A 20,243-nucleotide genomic window follows, 5' to 3' on the forward strand; every position below is an offset into this window, starting at 1 on the left:
TGACTGTGTGGATTCTTGCTTCTTTCTTTCCTGTCTGAAGAGGAATAGACTGAACGTGTTTTGATTCTACCTCTTTTCTTATTCTTTGTGGTCACTTTTGGTGTTTTACTTAAAAAAAAAATAACCTGCAGAGGGAACAGAGAGGTTCATGAGTCTTGATTTCTTGTGACTCCTGGCATTTTGCAGATTGAAAAAAAGAGAAATCCACAAGCCCTGAGTTGATATAAACCAAGGCAAAAATAGAAAACAGGATTTAAGTCAAGATTGATTTTTTGTTTTTAACTTTTAAGCCAGTTGATGTTCTTTGATCACAAGAGTTGGCGAGGTTTGTGTGAAATAGTGTTGTCATTTCACCCCAAATTCCTGCTTTATCATGGTCTGTAATTTGTCATACTCACTTAGAAATTTCATCTGCAGTAAAGGAGAAGTCTATTTCCCTCACGTGTAAGGACTTTACATAGCAATGTGACCACTGGGAGTCTGGTAGGTGCAAGAATAGGCCAAAAAAGAAGACTGAGGATGACAAGCATTTCTACTTTTTACAGGATCATGAAACCAGGAACTGGAGGAGAGGTAAAAGAGGTAAATCTGCCAGGCTCCGAGTGACACTTCCTGATGTGGAAATACAGGACATGTGACATGTTGAAAGATAAGAAATGTAAAGTTGGTTCAGCTTCTGAAATCCAAATTTAATGATCTTTTTTGGTCTCTTTTCTATGACAGATATCCTTTGTGACCATGGCAAGTAACACCACACTGTTCACACCACTTGTAGCAGCTGGCAGAGGTGGGAGAGTCGCTCCTTGTGCAAGCTAAAGGGCTCTGTTCAGACTTCATCCAAGAATTCCCTGTGTAGGATTTGTACTTGCTAGCTTTTGCAGACTGTTTGTGGGAGGTGGTATTGGATAATTCACAAGTTACCACACTCTCCTCTCCCTCACTAAAGCGGGAAGTAACGCCTCTGTCCCTCAGGTGTACTACAAGCTTAACTTGAATAAGGGAGGCACTGACAGCTGTGGTGGAAGACAAATGCCATAAAATTATTGAAGACAGATACTGCATGACTGACAGCTGGTGTGGCGTGGGTGATTGTGTTTTCAGATGTCTTCACCAGTATCCTTCCCTGATTTTTTGAGCAGTGTGTATTTGATACTAATGCTTTTCTCCCAACCCCTGTCTTTGGCTTCAGGATGACGGTGCTGTGTTCCTGATCTGGGTTCCTTACGGAGCATGTAGCTCATGGCTATTCCTGTTGCTGCTTTGTTGGTACATTTGAGCAGCAAGAACTAAACTAACCTTTGTATCTCCTGGCAAAACACACCAGTCTCAAGAGCCCACAATTACTTTCATCCTAATCCTTAGTGTGTTTTTAATGTCTCTTCCCTTTTCTCCTTTAGTGGAGGGTTCTGGTTAAAGCCATATGCAGACAGCTTTCCTTTTGCTGTGGCTGTATCATCTAGTTCTTTTTCCTGGAGCAACCCACATGTTCATGCAGAGTGTCAGCCTTCAGATCCTTGCTGGTGTGGTCCTGCTTTGTCGTGTCACAGCCCCCCAAGCTGTCCACAGCCCCCAGCTTTTCTGTCCACAACATCATACAGGAATTTTTGTCCCTCATGTCTGTGCTTATGTTGGTGTCTCATAGGAAAAGCATAGAGTTGGAATAATATCATCCTTGTCAGCTCCTTTGCCTCATCCTGTGAAAGCCAAAACTGAAAAATGCTCATAGCAAACTCCTACTATGGTGTTTGGGAAATTGCTTGAGTAGTGATTTCAGTCACTGAAAGTTGGTTTTTTTTTTTTTTTTTATAAGGATTGTTTTCTGATATTATTACTTCTGGTTTAATTGTTGCATGGTCTTCAGGAAAAATTCTGATCTACTTTTTTCCCATTTTCCTCATGTGGACTGTTTGTGCAAAAGCCTTTGTGCCAGCCTTCAGCTGAAATAAATTCCAGTTGTAAATATAATTGATCAACATGTTGAAATAAAAATAAATTCTAAAAATAACTCTGCCTCAGAGTAGCAATGAATTTATGAAAAATGAGAACAAAAGCATATTCTGGGCTTAATTTTTAGGCAGAGAAGCATGTTCACTTTGCAAACAATAGGACAGAAGACCTCACTGAAAAAAATCCTTTCTTTCAGTTGGAGATGTAGATCCCTCCTTTCAGTAGTTAAGACCATTCTCAAATTGAAAAGAGATTTTGAAATATTTGAAGCCACAGACAAAGTTTATTTTTTAAAACATATTTAAAAATCGCACAGTTATAAATACAGGTAAATAAATACAATTTAATATGTGGAAAAGAACCCAAGGAAGGCATGCTTCCATTACAGTACAAAAATACTACATCAAGTGTGGTGCTCTGCAAATAGTCATCTATGACCTTAATAAATTTAACACATCCAGTATGCACAACTTTTTTTTTTTTTTTGAGGAAATAGGTTATTTTTAAACAGCAGTGCAAGGAAACACCAAATTAAAGCATCAGTAAACTAAAGGTCTGTGTTTAATATTATACACAGCTGATAATGCACTAAGTATACAGAGGCAGAGCTACCTGTAGTAAGAAACTGATCTTTTACCCCGTTATGTTCTTACATTCAGATTCTTAATCTGGGTCAATATGAGCCTTGGTAACGGAATGTAAACATTCAGGTGTCGGGCTGAGCTCCCACCTCCGCACCCACCGCCCGCCCTGCCAGGCCTGACACCTGCACTTCACCCTCACACGGGGAGGGAGGTGAGCAGGGCAGGTCTGTGCAGCAGCAGGGCTCTTCAGATGGCCCGGGTGAAAGTATCTGCCAACCCTATAATCTCTTCTTTCCCGTATGTTGGCTTAAAAATAAAGCCAAAAGAACTGATGCAAGATTGCAAAGGTTTTTTTCAAACAGTTTACAGCATATAGAGGAAGCCACACAGAATGCCTCTCAAAACTATATAGTTTTATTTTACTCTAGATATGTTATACTCTGATATATAAAATATATTTATAAATTTCTTTCATTTTTCTGAATTTACAATAGCTTACTGATATTAAAAAGGCTATTCAAATTAAAGGTTTAGCCAATGTTGATGGCATTCTGTAAATGTAGAAGGGGAAAAAAGATCAAAGCACATCAAGTCTTGACCATGCAAGCTTGCTCAATGGGCTGTCACATATGCAAGCATTTGTAAAGTTACAGCATATTTTAGGAAAATTTAGATTCCTTCTGTCTCTCTCCCTTGTTGAATGCCTATTACTTTGTGGGCTGAGGCTCTGAAACTTCCCGTGGATTCTGACATGCCTGTTTTTCACTTTGCCTAGGTTTGTTCAAAGTGTCAGTGATCTCTTTATGCCTGGCACTTTTTTTTTCTCATTTATTTCACCAGTCCAAAACCAGTAGAACTATAATGAAGGAATCTGACTTCTAGCCTAGGTAAGGTTTGAATAGTAGATAATACTGTATTGCATATCCACCAGTTTTTTGACAACGTGCAGTGCATTTTCTCTTATCGTTTTTGTCTGTGAATACTTGGCATATTATAAACATTTATTACATAAATTCACTGTACAGACTGCTAAGCTGACGACACTGGTGACCAGAAATCACATTTTTTCAACTGTGCAGGTTATTCATGCGAAATAACTAATATGTCTCACTTTGCAGATGCATGTTTGGGCAAAAGAGATCTACAACCAATTTACGTTTTGCTCCATTTCTCACTGGCTCCAACAGACAATGTCTGCCAGTAATTGTATCAGTTATTTCTGCCATGGTGGCTTTTGTGTCCCGGAGGCCCATGCTCTGTGGATGTTCCTAGGATCACCTGGTTGCTCTGTTGGGGTTGTCAGGGTCCTTCTTTTCAGGCCCAGGTTTTCTAAATTTGGCTTATTAGCTTAACTCCATATGCTGAGGTTTCAGATGAGTTAAGTGGCTTCAGCTGGAGGTAGCAGATATTCAGATCTTGTGAAGTTTTACATCTACATATTTCAAATAGGACATTGAACACTGAGCTGTTTTCAGAGCTACTGGGCAAGTTTGAAAAGCCTGGCCATGGTAAGAGAGTGCAGACTGAGACAACAGTTTTTTCACTGATTCTTGGAACCTTTTTCTCTAGTTTGTGATGTGTGGTTTAGACTAGAGAAGAAAATGTGAAAATCCAAACACCCAGCTTCCCTGTGAAAACTGTGCAAATTTAGCTTTTTAATTCTTGAGAGGATACTAAAACATGTCTGCAAAAACTGTTACCACAGATGTCTGTTATTAATTAAATGCTTGAAGCAAACATGAAATCCACAACACAAAGTGATTTCTAAGGATGGGATTTTAAAAGGGCTCTGCTTTTGGTCTAGCCTGTTCCAAATAATATGAACAACTCAGATTTGAGTTTGGCAGACGCAAAGTACTTTTAAAATATTCCATAGAAGATACCAATCAGTAGTTTGAAAATACCCTATGTGTGGGCCTTCTGCATGCATTCTGTAAACCCATGCTCAGGTAGCATTACTGCATGCATTGGGGTAATACTTCAGAGTGGTTATTGGTTAATGTAGCTGCATGCAATATTGTCACATGAGGTTTTGTGTCATTTGAACCTCCCCCTTGATATTTTTACAAGTGCTATGATTTATCAGATCATAAGAAAATACCATTAGATACAGGTGTGTATATCTGTGTACCTAAAGATCAAATCAGTTCTTCAAGCCTATCCCCACAAAGTTTCTGTGGTCATTACAGTTTAATGGGATCAGCCACAAATGAGCCTTTTGCCTTCATTGCAAAGCCTCACTCCATAAATAATCCCCATGATTCCAGTGCCTGTTCAGCATGTGCAATGGTACCAGAGCCAGCCCTTGCCTGGTCACTGAATACCTGCACGTGAGCAGATCATGCAAAGTGCTGAGCTCTCCTGTGAAGACTCCAGGGTTCCAGTGCTCAGCTTTATGGATGAGGCTTCTAGGTCACAAATATTCTTAAAGCTTTGCAGAGAAAAAGACAAGGACAGTCCTAAGCTGGGGGTTAGGAAAATTTTTTTTAATTGCATGAAATATAAAATAGAAAAAAGACTCAAAAACTTGGAATCAGTTGCCTGGCAGTGATAAATCACCTCTGGAAAAAGAGGGGAGTGACAAGAACAAGAAACAGAGGTGGGAGAGATGGTGATACACCATTGCAGCACTCTGATTTGGCCTCACCCCATAGATGCTGTGCAGTTGTTATCCTGAAATGTCTGAGTCTCTTCTCTGCTGAAGTTGCTAGTCTGTGTGTGAAACTGCTTCCTTAGACCTGGGCAACCTTGTGTTTGTGTGTTACCTTCCTCTCCAGGTGAGTGGTGACCTCACCCATGCAGTCTGTGGAACAGCACCACTCCCCTGCTCCCAGACAGTGCCACCACATGCAATGACTACTATTTCCCATCTTCCTTCCTTGCACACCTGGGTGTCACGGATGGCAGGAGGTTTTGACTTGGTCGAGCTCACAGGGAGCACTGAGAAGAGGACCCAGATTTGCTGTCTCTCACTCTCAGGCTCAATCTGCTACTGTTTAGCACCCGCCTTATTTATCCCACCTCATGCTGGGTTAGAAGTACAAGTAGATGAATTTTCTGTTCAGGTTGTTAATATGCTGCAGCCTCCACACTTTTCCTCTTGCTGTTTCAGGCAAATATACATGCTTGCCCCTGAATATTTAAGGAATGCTGTGAGGGGGTCAGATCAAAGCTGTGTCTTATCCTGTCTGCTGCACTGACAGTGCTTGGCAGTGGGGGCTAAAGGAGAACAGTAAAAGCCAGGATACTAAAGAAGTCCCCAGAAGTCCCAGGAGCTGCTGAGTCTGACCTGTTAGAGAGAGGTGAGCTCAGTCTCCAGCTGCTTTCCCACACTGACCGGGACAAAGCTGAGTGAGATGTGCCACTGGCCCCTAGAAGTCTGCCTGCTTTATCCTTCCCCTCTCGCAGTGTCTCGGTCAGTGGTACGTGGTTAACTTGCCATAGGCTGTCTACAAGAGGGGAGAACAGCTGGGATAATCTCCAAGAGTGTGCACCATCTCTTTGGACAGGCTTTGAAGTCCATGTTCTGTGCAGCAGAACTGCAGTGCTCTTGATGGACCCAGGGGCCTGAGCCTCCCCTTGGGAGGGAGATTTCAGCCCCCGTGATTTGTCTCAAGGTTACACAGACAGGTTGTACCAATCCCATGGGTGTGGACATGCATCAGCAGATGAATGTAGTTTGGAGCAGTGCATCTCAGGATAAACTAAAAGCTACTTCCTACTTAGTCTGTTCTTTTTGGAGAGGCTTGGAGTTGCATTTTTTCTTAACAACTGCTGTGTTAACAACTTCGTCCACAGGCTGAAGATGATGTTTGGTGAACTGCCATGGGTATCAAATGCCCTTTGTCATTCTGACTCTGAGAAATCAAGTACTTATTTTTTTTAATTTGCAGATATAAAAATATCTGGTTTTTTTAATTTAAAGATATAAAAATAAAGTTCCTGAACAGCTAATTCCTCTGGGTAAGCACTGATTATCCTACACCACAGCACAGAGGATATTCTAGAGGAACTTGTATGATGGCAGGGCATCAAGCAAAATCTAAGCACATATGCCTTTGCTTTACAGCCTCTTCTCAAAGCTGCCTCCCTTCTCTCTTATCACTTCCCAGATTCAATTGCACTGCACCTTCTGCTCTGCCTTATCAATAAAGAGCTGTCATCACACATCGCTGTCAAAGCAAAAGAGCAAACTGTTGTCAGCAGATATGAATACAGCAGCCCACTTAGCTAAAGTGACATTCCCAGTCAGTCCCATACCCCATCCTTAGAGAAAGCTGCAGGAATCAGTTATGAAACGATAGATAAACAGGAATATAGATGTAGACAATGAATTAATAAAACACTCCTGAAAAATTTCTGTAGCTGTTTCAGCATGTCTGATCTGTGGGGGAGAGTGAGGGGTAAGCCTTTTATTTTTTAATGACTATCAATACTTTGTATTTAACAAACTATAGATGGTGATTAGATGCAGTGATTACACTGTCTTACATGGAATTTTCCTTTAAGTGGTTGCTGAAAATAACAGACAGCTGCAAGAAACTTAAGGTTTGTACTGGTGAAACTGTCCAACTCCCACAGAGCTTCTTTCTCTGTGATCTGTGCAGTTGGATTTCTTTTTTATCTGGCTGAGCTGGATTTTTTTTTAGTGTTGTTTATAAGAAATGTGCCATTTGTCCCACTTTACCACATTCCAGAAGCTATTCTGCGCATTGAATTCCTGACCACAAGTCAACACAGTAGCCATCTAACTACACTTTTTCTCTCTCACTATTTTGGAAAAACATTAAAATATCAGCAACTGAAAATCACCTCCTAAAAAATTTCTATTCCTTCTTTGATTGATGCATTCACCCTGAGCTAAATGTGTTTGATTGTAGCCAATCAATCCATTCATCATGTGGAAATGTACTGCCCCAACACTGTTCCCCATTCATCCAATCAGGGAAAATTAAGATGGTGTGTTTATACACACATTTGTAAGTAGCTACACATACTGGTGTTATATAAGGATTTACTCTGCTCTCATGGAGGTCACAGAGACTCTTGCTACTGTTTGCCATAATAGCAGGATCAAGTCTTGGTCTCAATCCTACAAGCACTATATAGACCAATTTCTTCAGGGAAAGTTTTCCCTTGAGCATGATCTGCAGGCAGTAACTCCTATGAAGATTTTTCTTTATTTGCAATAGAGATCTGTGGCTTTTTATGTTCTGAAATGACATCATTTGCATACAACATGTATGTGCATGCACATGCATGTATATGTATAGTACCTGATGGATGCATAATAGAATAATCTTTCTAGTTATTAATGCAGTTTATACTGTATTTGCATCTTTCTAAACATAAGAATATTGAAAATCCTCTCACTACATTTCAGGAAATGATAGTTGGTCCTCTATACCAACAAGGCCATCCTGTACATTCTGTTGTTGGTAACTAAAATGAAAGCATAGCACTATTTTACAAAAAGAAAGATTAAAGTGCATAAGTACACAAATAGGTGCAGACCCTGCCATGAGCTCCTTTGAAGCAGACAGACTCTGTCCGAGATCAAGGACAGCTGGTTTGAACAGTAACAATTCTAGTGCAAATTGCCCCTTCTGCTGGCAACACTCGGCCTCCCCACTGGTACCCGACCTCATCCCATAGACCTCCATGGACAATGTTCCTCCTGACATTGCACATGGTTTATGAGCTTGCAGAACTGGGTCCAAATGAATCGAGGTACCTTTGGAAGCAAAAACTGGTTGCCAGCTAATAGATATGTCCAAAACAAAACACATCCATTTTACATGCATCTACTTTCAGAGCTGTGTTAAAAACGGACCTTGAGAAGAATTTTCATCAAAGAAATCAAAGGATAGGGAATCCCCATTGTGGGGCAAAGTGGGGTCAGCATAGTGCAACGAGCTACTAAGCAGGTTCCTTGGATGCACTGCTTGCTGTTCTAATGTGCAATAGCCATTATCTAGGTTTGTTCTTAGTATACATTTTTTTGTAAAGCTGTGTATATATAGAAAGATATAGCTTGCATGGGATGAAGATTCTTCAGAAATTCCTATTTCATCTAATTCAGGGCTTTGTCAGATTACCACAGCTCATTTCAATCATTTGAATTGGAATTTATTTACAGTATTTTTGTGCTTTTGAACTTTTCGAATAATGTCTGAAATAATTCCCCTATTGATCTACAGTCATGATCTATTGGAAAATGTGGTCATTTTGGGATGAGTAATAAAAAAGTTCTGTTTCCTAATACAATTTAGTCAATTTGTGGATACTTTTTATTACGGCTCTAGATTAAAAGCTCTTAAGAGAATGTCTAGATCACCCACGTTGGCAGCTTGAAATAGTTCTGGCTGGTCCATCATAGACAGAGCAATCCGAAGTGCAGCCCAAATATTGCCTGATAGAGCAGGGTGGGGAACCTGTTGTTGATTCCTGCTTTTTCTTTGCAAACTGAGAGCAGTGAGAAAATTGCTGACAGCCTCTCTGTAAGGAAGAGGGAAAAAAGACAGAATAGAGTAAAACTTTCTAAAGTTCCATGCCAGACTCTAATGCATTATTTTACCATGCAGTTCATCAGTCTCTTCATGTTGTTCTTGTTTGATTTTCATTAAACAGGTGGGCATGGCTTGTAGTAATGCAAAGTTGAGTCTATTCATACATCTGGGAGTACTGTCTTCATTGCAGCCTAGCTCCCCATCATCTTACCTGTCTTAACCTGACAGCTGGAATACCATCCTTCAGTCCTGAAGGATATACTGCAAGTGTTTTTGATGACATTAACTACTGAAGCAGTTTAACATGAAATTTCCCTTCTGACAATGGGTTCTTATATTTTCTTTTACATATGCTCTTAAGCACAGGACTAAATTTAAGTGCAAGAACAATCTCACTGATTATAATAGTACTTTCACTTAAAGATAAAAAAGTGCTTAAGCAGCTTGGTAGTTTTATTATGTAGAATTTGTGGCTATAAGACAAGTACCATTGCTTTGCTAGTACTTCATAAAAACTAATGACAAAATTTTACAACAGCTGAGATTGTGTAGCTATATTCTGATTACTTTTTTTTCTTAGACAGCTCCAGCCAGAAGATGAATCTTCACTTGGTAGTTATGATCCCTGACTTTCTGTGTACACATTTTTTTAACTTACCTGTATGCCCCTAGGTTGATGCAGCTTATCCCTAAATTGTATCTGGACCTAATGAAGCCAGGCTGTATTTCCAGAGCACGGGTGTAGGCCTCGACAGCTTCTTCACTGCGATCCCCGTTTGCCAAGGTCGCTCCAAGACGGTTCCATAACGTATAGTCCTGGAGAGAAAATGAGTTTTTTCTACTGTACGTGTCAAAAAGGGACAGAATAGCTCATTTTTGCTTGCAAAGTTAGGAGGACTGCAGAAAATAACAATGTTGTATCTTAATCGACACAGAATGTGAGGTTCTGACTCGTGGTCACAGGCAACTTTATATAACTATTACAATTAATCAGAAATTGGACATGTATAAATCTGCTTCTAAATGGGGCTGTCCTGTAATTAACGTTTCTATTTCAGGTATTGAAATTTTAATGGCGGAAGTGACATCTCATTAATAACAGCCTGATCGAGACAGGAGAAGGAAAATGGCCTGTAGAGCTAAATTTTTTAAAATGTAGAAGTAAAAAATGTACCTCTGGTCGAACAGTTAAAGCAGCACTAAATGCATCTATTGCTCTGTTAAATTCTCCATTCAGGTGAAAAAGAACTCCAAGTCCTGTTTGCAGGTCAGGGTCTATCATATCACCATTCTGGTGAGCAGCCTCCAGGTACAAGTCCTTTACTTCTTCGAGTAATGAGCTAGACAAGGGTGAAAAAATAAAGATCCATCATACAGTTATTTACAAATATTTCAATATTGATTGCATAGCTGGAAATTAAAGTCCTTGTAGTGGCTTTGTCAGGAGTGATATATTCCTAAAATTTGTAAATAAGCTTCTTCATCACGGCAAAGATCTACTTCAAGGTGGTGATGTAAACTCATGACTGGAATAAAAATTTCATCTATAAAATGAAGTACAGCCGTGAGCCCAAGTGAGATGACACGAAGGGTTATTAAAACTGTTCAGATTAGATGAGTTTCTCGGACATAAAAGCATTCCTTACTGGCAAAAACAGTAGTATTCTTAAGAGGAATAGATAAGTGACTAGCCAAGACCTTTGAAGAAAGATGCCAAAATATAAGGCTTCTGTGCCCACTTCATAAAAAAAGGCTTCATAAAACCTTTGCACTGACAGCACCAGATGTCAGCGGGATGAAGCTGAAGTAGAATAACACACTTAGCAATTAAGCAGAACTTGCATATTTTATTTTTGTTCATGCTCAATTATCTTGTCAACCCAGGACTTGTAAGTGATAAGGGTAAAACATAAGGCCTGTCTTCAAAATGACAAGCAGTGAGATAGCCCAAGTGTTTTAGTTCTGCAAATCATGTTTATGCCTTTAATGACTTTATCATGCATCTCACTGTCCAGAGGTACTTGTTTATTGACCTCATGAAATCATGACGAAGGGCTGCCAACTCATAAATTATTATGTTATTTAAAATGGATGCCAGCTGAAGACAAATAAAATGACTATGCTGCCTCTTTGGTTAGAACCAGAACAGCTTTCACACAAGCAGATGCCACCTCCCAGTATTTTCAGAGAACTGAAGCCGTGCCACGCTGCAAAATGGCTCATTCCTCGATCCTAGTGGCTGGGTTGGGATATAGGAGAAACTATGAAAGCAGGAAGAACATACACATGTAGAGGAGGATGAAGGCCTGGTATGGATGTGGAAGCAGCTGAAGAATGAGGGTGCAGGATGTGGGATTACAGAGGCGGGAGGGAGGGTCAGAGAAAAGTGATGGGAGTTGAGGAGAAGCATATTTTTTTAGCTGTTTTATTATTTATTTTTAACTTCCAGAGATGGCATAAGAAATAAAGCCTTCACTCCCTAAACCAAATGTCCTATGTTGTCTTCCCACTCCTGCCACTAGAGACACTGAGTATTCCATTACAAGGAACAGGCTGGGTTTATACAGAGCAAGGAGGCACAGCATGTACCATCAGTTCCAGTGATGTTACAATTTCCACCATCAGGATTTACACTGCATTTACCTTTCATCTGCTGTCTTAGACATCCTCCTGTTAAGCGCTGGGGACCCTTTTTTGCTTCTCACTATATACTTGTATTTTGGATTTTGCTTTATCCAGTTTCTCAGAGCTTGATAGGCTTCCTGTTGATGGCCAGTATTGGTATAACTTACAGCCAGGGCCATCAGAGCTTTTAGATTGTTTGGCTGTAGTTCCAAGCACCTAGACAGAAAATAAAAATATATTGAAACATTTTTTAGCCAAACAAAATTCTTGAATTCTTCCAAAATAATCCGTGAAAGAAAACCACTCACACAAGTAAGATCTACCCAATAATACTTGTGAAAAGGGACATTGTCTTATTTTTGTATGATAAGTGGATTATGCACGTGTATACACACATATGCCACACATTGCTGTGCATACACATATATGTACATAAAACTACACATAAAAGTTTTGTTTTCATTCTTCTCACTGAGGAATTGTAGGTAGATTCATTTGTGTAATATCTGTCTAGTAAACAAAGAGAAGCTTTGCATAATTTCAAGCAAACAGTTTAATACAGTTTTCAGCTCTACAAAAAAGTATGTTGAAGCCAAAATTTCTTCCATCTCTATGAATCTTCACAGTCATCCTGATTTCTCAGTTTTTCTTTGACAAAGCTGGAGACAATCACCTCAAGCATTCTTTCTCTGGTTGTGCACTATTAACTGAAAACAGAATCTCATCTATTTCGTGAACATTGCTGTTGCCTGTTTGAAAACTGGGGATGAGCAAGCCCTAAATCAGGCAACCCCTCGCATTTCTATCCAGGTAAGCTCATAAGTTACATATAAAAAAGTTTGAGTATCCTTAGATGAAATAACTTCATGGTTAACTGATGCAATTGAATATCGCTTCAAATGGAAACATAAAAGCCCATTACACAAAGATAATAATAATGCTGAGATTTTGGAACTCACATTTTACATACAAGCATTCTGTGATATTTACATCTCTATCAACCTAAAAACGTTGTCAGTCTAGCATTCAGCAGCTGAAGGGAGCTGTCTCCAATTAAGAAAACCTCTTCATTAAAGGACAGACTACAGAAAACATGCTAAGTGGCTAGAATATTGAAAAGGCACTTCATTTGCATTATGCCTAATTCAAGTTTATCAGGCCATGTAACTTTTCTTTTGTGCAACTACTTAAATTACTAGGTTAAATATCGCACTTATTTAATAAAACAGAAATATTAATCACCCTCTGAAGTCACTTGGAAAGTTTTTATATCTATGTGAATGTTTTACTGAGCTCAATAAATGCTTCACATTCCAAGATAAGAATGACGTTAAATATTCCCAGGTCTCTATTACCAAATACTCATCAGACCCTTGATTTAGCACTGAACTTCATTTACCTTTGTAGGGCGACAATTGCTGCCTGCTCATTTTCATTCTCTGCCTGTGTTATACCCAGGAACTGCCAGGCCTGCAAAAATGATCATAATTTTCTTAGTTTGTTATATATACCCAATTGCAGAGTTACAACTAATATCACTGTTAAACACAGGGGTGATAAAAGCAGCAGATCTGTCAAGCACTAACTACAGATTTTTCTACAGGGTGATAGCAACAGTACCAATCAATACAGTTCTGAATATCTTTGGGCCTGATAAATATTTATAGTCAATAAATGCAAGGGTATTCTGTCAGTGTATGATCACATGCTGCTTTCTTAGATTTGAGCTACTGTACATTTTAATGTTGGTAGAATTTTATGGAAAATGATGAAGAAGAATTATTAAGTTATATAGATTTAAGGGGTTCTAGAGGGTTTGGGGATTCTCTGCTTTTTGAAATACTGCTGCTTAATTTAATGCAGCAGTACATTCAAAGAGCCCTAGATACTTACACTGTAAATATTTTTCACAAAAAACCAGACTTTACCACTATACTTGTTGAAAACAGCAATATTAAGAAAATTTATATAACTTTAAAAAAAATTTCAACACTCATTAAATCAAAACTGTTATCTTTACAATAGCAGTGCTTACAAGATACTTCGAAAGCATCAGGATATGAAGGAAAGGTTTGAAGCATTTCAAACAATAATATTACAAAAACAGTTTCTCATCCTGTGAAGGACTCACTGTTGTCTGTTTAAAGTCATATACTAATTCAAAACTCTTAGAATTTAATCTGTTTCAGTCAATCATGACTAGTAAAAGTTTGAGCCCCCAAATCCTTCCATCACTGCATGCTAAAGGGAGTCCCCGTTCCCTTTGTCAGTAAAAGGCTGATGAGTGAATACCTCTGCATCGTTGGGTTCTTGTAGAATAGCAGCCTCCAGGTATAAGATTGTAACAGGAAGGTCACCTTCTTTCATTTTTTTCAGTCCTTCCTCAAAAGCACCAGGCCAATCTTTGAAGGGATTGTCAGTATGGAAATAATAACCCTGGAGAAGAGAGATAATGGACCCGTGATGAAGCACTGTAGCAGGGAATGACAACTCCAAAAAATTAAATAACTCACCATTTTCCAGCTGGATGTAAACACCCTTTGTTCTGTGAAAATGGTATGAACTCCCCCATGGAATTTCAATTATAGAAAGGGTAAAAAGGTAAAATGTCACCAGACATTTATGTTTCTGCTGTCTTTACTTTTACCTTAGCTCTGAAGTGATACTTCCTGGTACTAATGGTGGGCTCTCCTACTCCCATCAAAGATAATGGCAACAACTCACACTGCCTGCAGTAGCGGCAGAGCTGAACCTATCATGATTCCAGGATATCCAACTGAATTGTAAAGAGCACACATCAAGCAGCTGACACCCTGCAGTGCTTGTAACCTCATGTCTGCTCAGCTAAAATCCTGAAATCTTCAATTAACCTTCCAGATACAGAACAGTGTTGCAAGCACCTGAGTTTATTTTAGAATTCCTTTAAATTTTGCCTTTTTCTCTTCTTGTCACTCCAGTGTAAAGGGTGTATGCTAATATCAGCTACATAACAGAAATCAAATGCAAATGTGAAATGGAAGGAATGAAGAAGAGAGACAGAATCTCTGTCATTTCTATCCTCAACAGTGTTTGAATGTTGCTGCCCAGATATTTTTATTTGGTGCTCTTCCTTAGGTGCCTGTCTTCAAAACTGCCCATAATCCAGCAGTTTGCTTTGTGAACCTTTCAGCACAATTCAGGCAGTGTGCAATTCTAAATGTATTCTCACTATGGCAAGGTCTTTTAAATCTATCCCACTCATAGACAATTAAAGATGAACTCTTCTGGGTAAAGTTAATTTCCACATCCAATGAATTTCCTTGGGATCCTTTGAATAGCTGAGTCTCATCTCAGTGTTGCACAGGAGGGATAGGAAAACTTGGTGTTACCTTCTCAATGGTTGAGATGGTGACTTGCCCTGGAGTTTCCTGGTTGTCTGAAATCCAGTTTCTGCGAGCCATTTCTTCCCATTCTGCTTGCATTTTGTCCCAGAACTCCGTGTCTGACTAGAGGAAAAGGAGGAAAACAGAAAATGAACAACAAAAACTTTGAAACAAACTGGTAAGCTTTTAATTTCTTTCTACCAGTGGTCTGTCAATTTTGCTGAATGGTATTAATTCTATTAATAATCACACTGACTTAAATGCTACAGCTCCTGTTTGGAATTTCATATAATTAAATTTCATCTCTTATATTGGAATGCATTTTGTCAACAGAAAACTCTTTATCTCAGAGGCAGCGTATGTCCTATTTGAAGCAGGATTTGCAGCAGCTTACACTGCATCTTATTGATGCTAACAGCAAATGGTTACAGAAAATTTGAAGGAAATGAATGTTGCAAGTCTCTGACCAAAGAAAAGAAAGAAAAAAAAAAGAAAAATCAACTAAGTGCATATGCTAAAGAATAAAAATAGATAAAACAGTTTAAAAGAGAACAAGCATCTCACTTTGTTATATTCAGCGTTATTTTCAGCTTTGTGAAAGGGAAATGTCAAAGCTCAGACAGAGAGTGTTTGAGTAAGAGATTTAATAGAAATTGGGCTTTTTGACATAGTGGAGAAATCTCAATATTGCATTGTGTACTGTGCTGGTGAGAGGAATCTACAAGAGATTATAAAGTTGTACAGTAAGATTAACATTCAGCTCAAAGACAGGGGAAAAATGCAAACACAAGGGAAACAGAAATTATGAAAAAAAGAACAAGATTTAGGATGTGCAACGACCAGACAGAGGGAACCACTGTGGCTACTAGAAAATGATGCCAAAAAGCAGAAATGGGATTTAAAAAGAGGGGAGAATCCAAGTTTAGGTGCCATTTCGGTCTCCACAGATTAGTCATAAGGCCCCAAAAACAGATCCATAGCAGAATATCTGCCCAGCACTAGGGGCCTTTCCAAAGTTCTCCAGCTCCTGCAAGGTCATGGCCAGAGCTTCAGTGAAATGACACTACTGGGAGCACAGTTTCCCAACTTATTTATGTCAAAGAAAACAGCACAAATAATTCTATTGAGGTTACAAATGTATTATTTGATACAAGACTGACAACTTTGCTACTGCTCCACATCCAGGCATGATTTCAAAAATAGAGCTTAGTCTGTGATTGCAGGACTTGCTGCAACGTTCCTTAGGTACTTGGAAAAAGGAAAACATGTGCCTCCTGATATCCAGCACTTTCTTCCAGGGGACTCAGAGCTGTCTGAATTATGCAATTGTGGGATCTGTGGAGGTACCTGCAATGTTCCTCTGAATGGCAATCATTCACTCCTGGAGAAGAGATTTCACTCTGGGTAATAGAAGCGAATGGCACTTGACTGCTCTGTTACACACCTTCAGAATTTGCTTTCATTCCAGACTTGAAGGAAATACATTCTTATAAATAGTCATGAGATCGTGCTGAAATGACCATTTAGGGTTTGAAAAGGCTGGGATAATGAATCAGGTCACTCCCTCTTTAACTCTTAGCCAGGACCAGAGGCACTTGAATCCCTAAAACAATCCCACTTTTCAACAGATGCCTCTATCAACCACTTCTCACTCAGTAAAAATTTGCAGTGCACTGAAATAAAAATTACATGATCATGTTAATACGAGCAGTAATTTTGAGATTCAGGATGAGGGAAGGAGTGGAAATTTCTCTTTCCTTCAGATTAAAACTAATAAAACTACTGAAAAGTAATTAGTAATGCCTTTTTAAGCAGATTAAGTTATAGAAATAATTATATGTATGAATATATTAATTCATAGATATGAATGCACATATGAATATATATATGTATATATATATGTTTATATTAAATTTTACTTCTATTTTTCCCACAGAAATTCCCTATGAATCAGTGGTTTGGAAACATATCAAGTCACATTTCTGCAGATAGTAAGCAAGCATATAAGTGGGTTTAGGTCTTAAATTCAAATTCTGCTGTTTAATTACATATTTTTAATTCCCACAGATGTTCACTGTGTTTATACTCCACGTAAAAAGTCGATGAATTGTTGTGCATTCAAGTAGCTATGCTGGATGTCCATCTACAGTGAGTCAAAGGGGGAGGGAAAATGCAATGAGGAGAAGACCCGCTTTGCTACAATGTCTCTCCACTCATCCTACACTACTTGGACATGGGGCAAGTAGTGATAATCCAACTGTTATTTCGCAACAGTGAGAGAAGATTTGCTTGTCTGGGCCAAGCTCCAGCGTTCTGAGCATATCCAGCATGAAGGGGTTTCTGAAACTGGTGTGGCAAAGCTGCACTGGGCACCTGGATCAGACACCACTCTGGCACCTGATAAAATGCTGTAATTCTGCTGTGACAAATCCCAGTGTCAGTAGCAGAGGAGTTTAACGTCCTTGAGGAAGAGGAGCGTAACCATCACACAGCCTTTGGCGAAGGCCTAAGTCTGTTCCAGCTGCCATTAGTAGCAATTTTTTCATTGACTTCAGTGGCAGGAAGGTTAAATTAATATTGAGCATTCCTGAAGATCTGGCTTTGCACCAAGATTCCTAGGCCTGATTTTAACTCTGCTACATCACTGGTGCCAATTAACCTCATTTCAGTGTTTTTGCTGCCTTAATGCTGGTGAATTACTTTGGATGTACCAAATGTTTTCAGACCAGTTGAACACATTTAACATATTCTCAGATCATCTGCAGCAGTTAAGTGGAATGACAACCAGGAAAAATGTTCATACCATCTGACTACTTCCAAGCAGAAAATTCTGCATTTTTTCAAAGAGGCTATTTTTACTCTTAGTATTTAAAAATATGCTGAAGCAGTTAAACAAATGGGAGGCAAAATATTTCCAGGCTCTCTGCTTCTGATTATACAGTGAAAGGAGGAGAGGGGTGCACTTTTTCAATATTGCTGGCTAAATTATAAATTTACCTGTTTTCATGACTTTTAGAATTTTACCTGTCCTGTAGTGTCAAAAATTAATTTGCAATATTCCTTTTAGACCAATGCATAACAAAGTAAGTTTCTGTCATTTTTCTTTTAATTACTGCATCAACATACTCTCTGATGTGAAAGACACAGTTAAACTCATGTGCTTTTAACCAGGTAAGATTTCCTTAGCTGATACCTTCTCAAAATGAAACTTGAAAGTTTTAATAAAATGTAGAGATAAAAAATTATATAAAAAATTGATATACCAAGGCAAAGATTCCCATCATGATTTGAAAGAGTGACAAATAAAATACATCTTGATGACTCAAATTCTTATTTCCCAGGCACATCTGAAGTGATGTCTAAATAGTGAGACAGGAACACTGTAGGTACAGATAGGACTGATACTCATGGGAACCACAAAGCTGATGATTCTAGACTATGTGTTCCTAGGCTAGAAGAAATTAATCCCATCTTTTCCTGCTATTGTCACATAATTTATCTGTGATATATTCTGATGCTTTACAACAGTACATTATACAGCAGATGGTTCAAGTGACATTGTGTTGTAAATAAAGTGATGCTGAGAAGGACAGCTCAAAATTTCTTATGCATAAGCTCATGAAACAGTGTGGCATCTGCAGTTCAATCAGGGAAATGTGGAATAAGAAAATAACAAAACTGATTTTTTTTCCATCTCTGAGACATTTCTCAGTTGGAAGTCTTTGCATTTTCTTGGTTTTATTTCTATTTATCCTAATCTATCACCACTAGAATGGCAGATGATAAAAAAGTTGTTTTAACAGAATATAGGTACAGGATGGACCTGAATCCCCAGGCTAGCATTTTTTAAAAATTCAAAAGTACCAATTTGTGATAAAAAAGAGCTAATTATTAGGAAAATTACATTAAAACATAGTTCTTACTGCACTTGGGAATCATGAAGATAAAAAAGCATGAGGCAAAACCCAAATCCAATTTCCAGAAGAATAGAAAAGGTAGTGAGGTCTGCAAGAACCCGATCACTGCGAGGGAATATGGACCCTCTCTAGTAAAAAAGCTATTTTACTTACTGCTTTATTCTTAAAAGATTCCCCAATGGCAGACATCGTTAAAACTTCTTAAGAAAGAATTACCTCACAAATCTTCATTAATCTCAAAGTCTGACATCTTAAAACCATTCCCAAAGCTCTAAAGTGAATACTGGGTGGAGGATAAAGTTTGGTGTCTTCATTTACTGAATTGTTAATTAATTCATTTCGAACTAGGCCACAAAGAACCTGAGATTTGCTTCCTTTTCTTGATCAGTTTTCTGGCTGATCTTACCACTTGCAGCTTTCCCTATTGAAGAATATTGCAGAAACATCCAAAACGTAAAAAATGAATTTTTGAACTGTATCTGTTCTCCGCTTAAGAAAGCACTAATCTTTCTGTGATGGGCTCCAATTTATTTCAATCATTCCAGCTTTCTTACCACTTCATTTTATCCAGGATGGAAATTCAGCTCTTTTCATATGCAAATGGAAATAACTGCTCTATAAGGTCTTGAAGAATCCTCTCCTTTACATTTTAACTACCTGGTCCCAGGTTCTATTTTAAGCAAAAAGAATAACTTTAGACTGCCAGCTACACAGTTAGGGAAACATTTAATTAGATTCCTTTTAATAGCTGTTTTTGAGACTACTTTAAAGTATTTTAACAACCTCTCTATTGCCTCAAAATGACCTTTTAGTCTGCAGGTTTTTTTTTTTTATACAATATATTCTTCTCCTTACTTTATAAAGCAATTCAATAATGTCGTGTAACCTGTTGTTGGACTCAACTCATTTTTCTCTCTGAGTGTCTGGAAACTCCCCATCACACACAGTTGCTGGCAGTTGCAACAGTACTGACATCATTTGCTTAACCACTAACGCCAAGATGTTCATCATCAGAGTCCCTGTGTTGCCATTACAGGTTGCAGCACATCATGTCCCACCTCCAGGATCAGTCTGCAGTGCAACTAGGAACACCTTGAGCATTTTAAGCAGTGGCAATTTGAAAACAAGTCTCTCCTTTCACGCCAGGAGCAAATGTGTGTGATGTGTGACATCAAAAACATCTCCTGTGCCTCACCAGCAGTTGTTTATAAAGAACCTACTTGATCTGGAAAAAGCAATGCAGGGAGAAAAGACATGAAAAACGCCTTCAGTGTTTAGTTTATAAAAGAGCTTAGTTGC

General features: G+C 38.7%; 1 protein-coding gene across 5 annotated transcripts in view; it reads right to left on the minus strand.

The window, feature by feature from the left end:
- Positions 1-2,210: 2,210 nt before the first annotated feature.
- PEX5L (peroxisomal biogenesis factor 5 like) overlaps positions 2,211-20,243 on the minus strand; it is a 107,982-nt gene continuing 89,949 nt past the window's right edge. For all 5 annotated transcript variants that reach the window (XM_064665916.1, XM_064665917.1, XM_064665918.1 and 2 more), the window contains 7 exons: positions 15,034-15,150; positions 13,958-14,101; positions 13,065-13,135; positions 11,684-11,881; positions 10,215-10,380; positions 9,699-9,856; positions 2,211-9,029 (listed from right to left, as the gene is read on the minus strand). In XM_064665916.1, coding sequence (XP_064521986.1) covers positions 8,825-9,029; positions 9,699-9,856; positions 10,215-10,380; positions 11,684-11,881; positions 13,065-13,135; positions 13,958-14,101; positions 15,034-15,150 — 1,059 coding nt within the window. In that variant the 3' untranslated portion in view covers positions 2,211-8,824. The remainder of the gene's footprint in view (positions 9,030-9,698; positions 9,857-10,214; positions 10,381-11,683; positions 11,882-13,064; positions 13,136-13,957; positions 14,102-15,033; positions 15,151-20,243) is intronic.

The sequence above is a fragment of the Pseudopipra pipra genome, chromosome 10 (assembly GCF_036250125.1).
Source record: "Pseudopipra pipra isolate bDixPip1 chromosome 10, bDixPip1.hap1, whole genome shotgun sequence".
NCBI classification, from domain to species: Eukaryota; Metazoa; Chordata; class Aves; order Passeriformes; family Pipridae; genus Pseudopipra; species Pseudopipra pipra.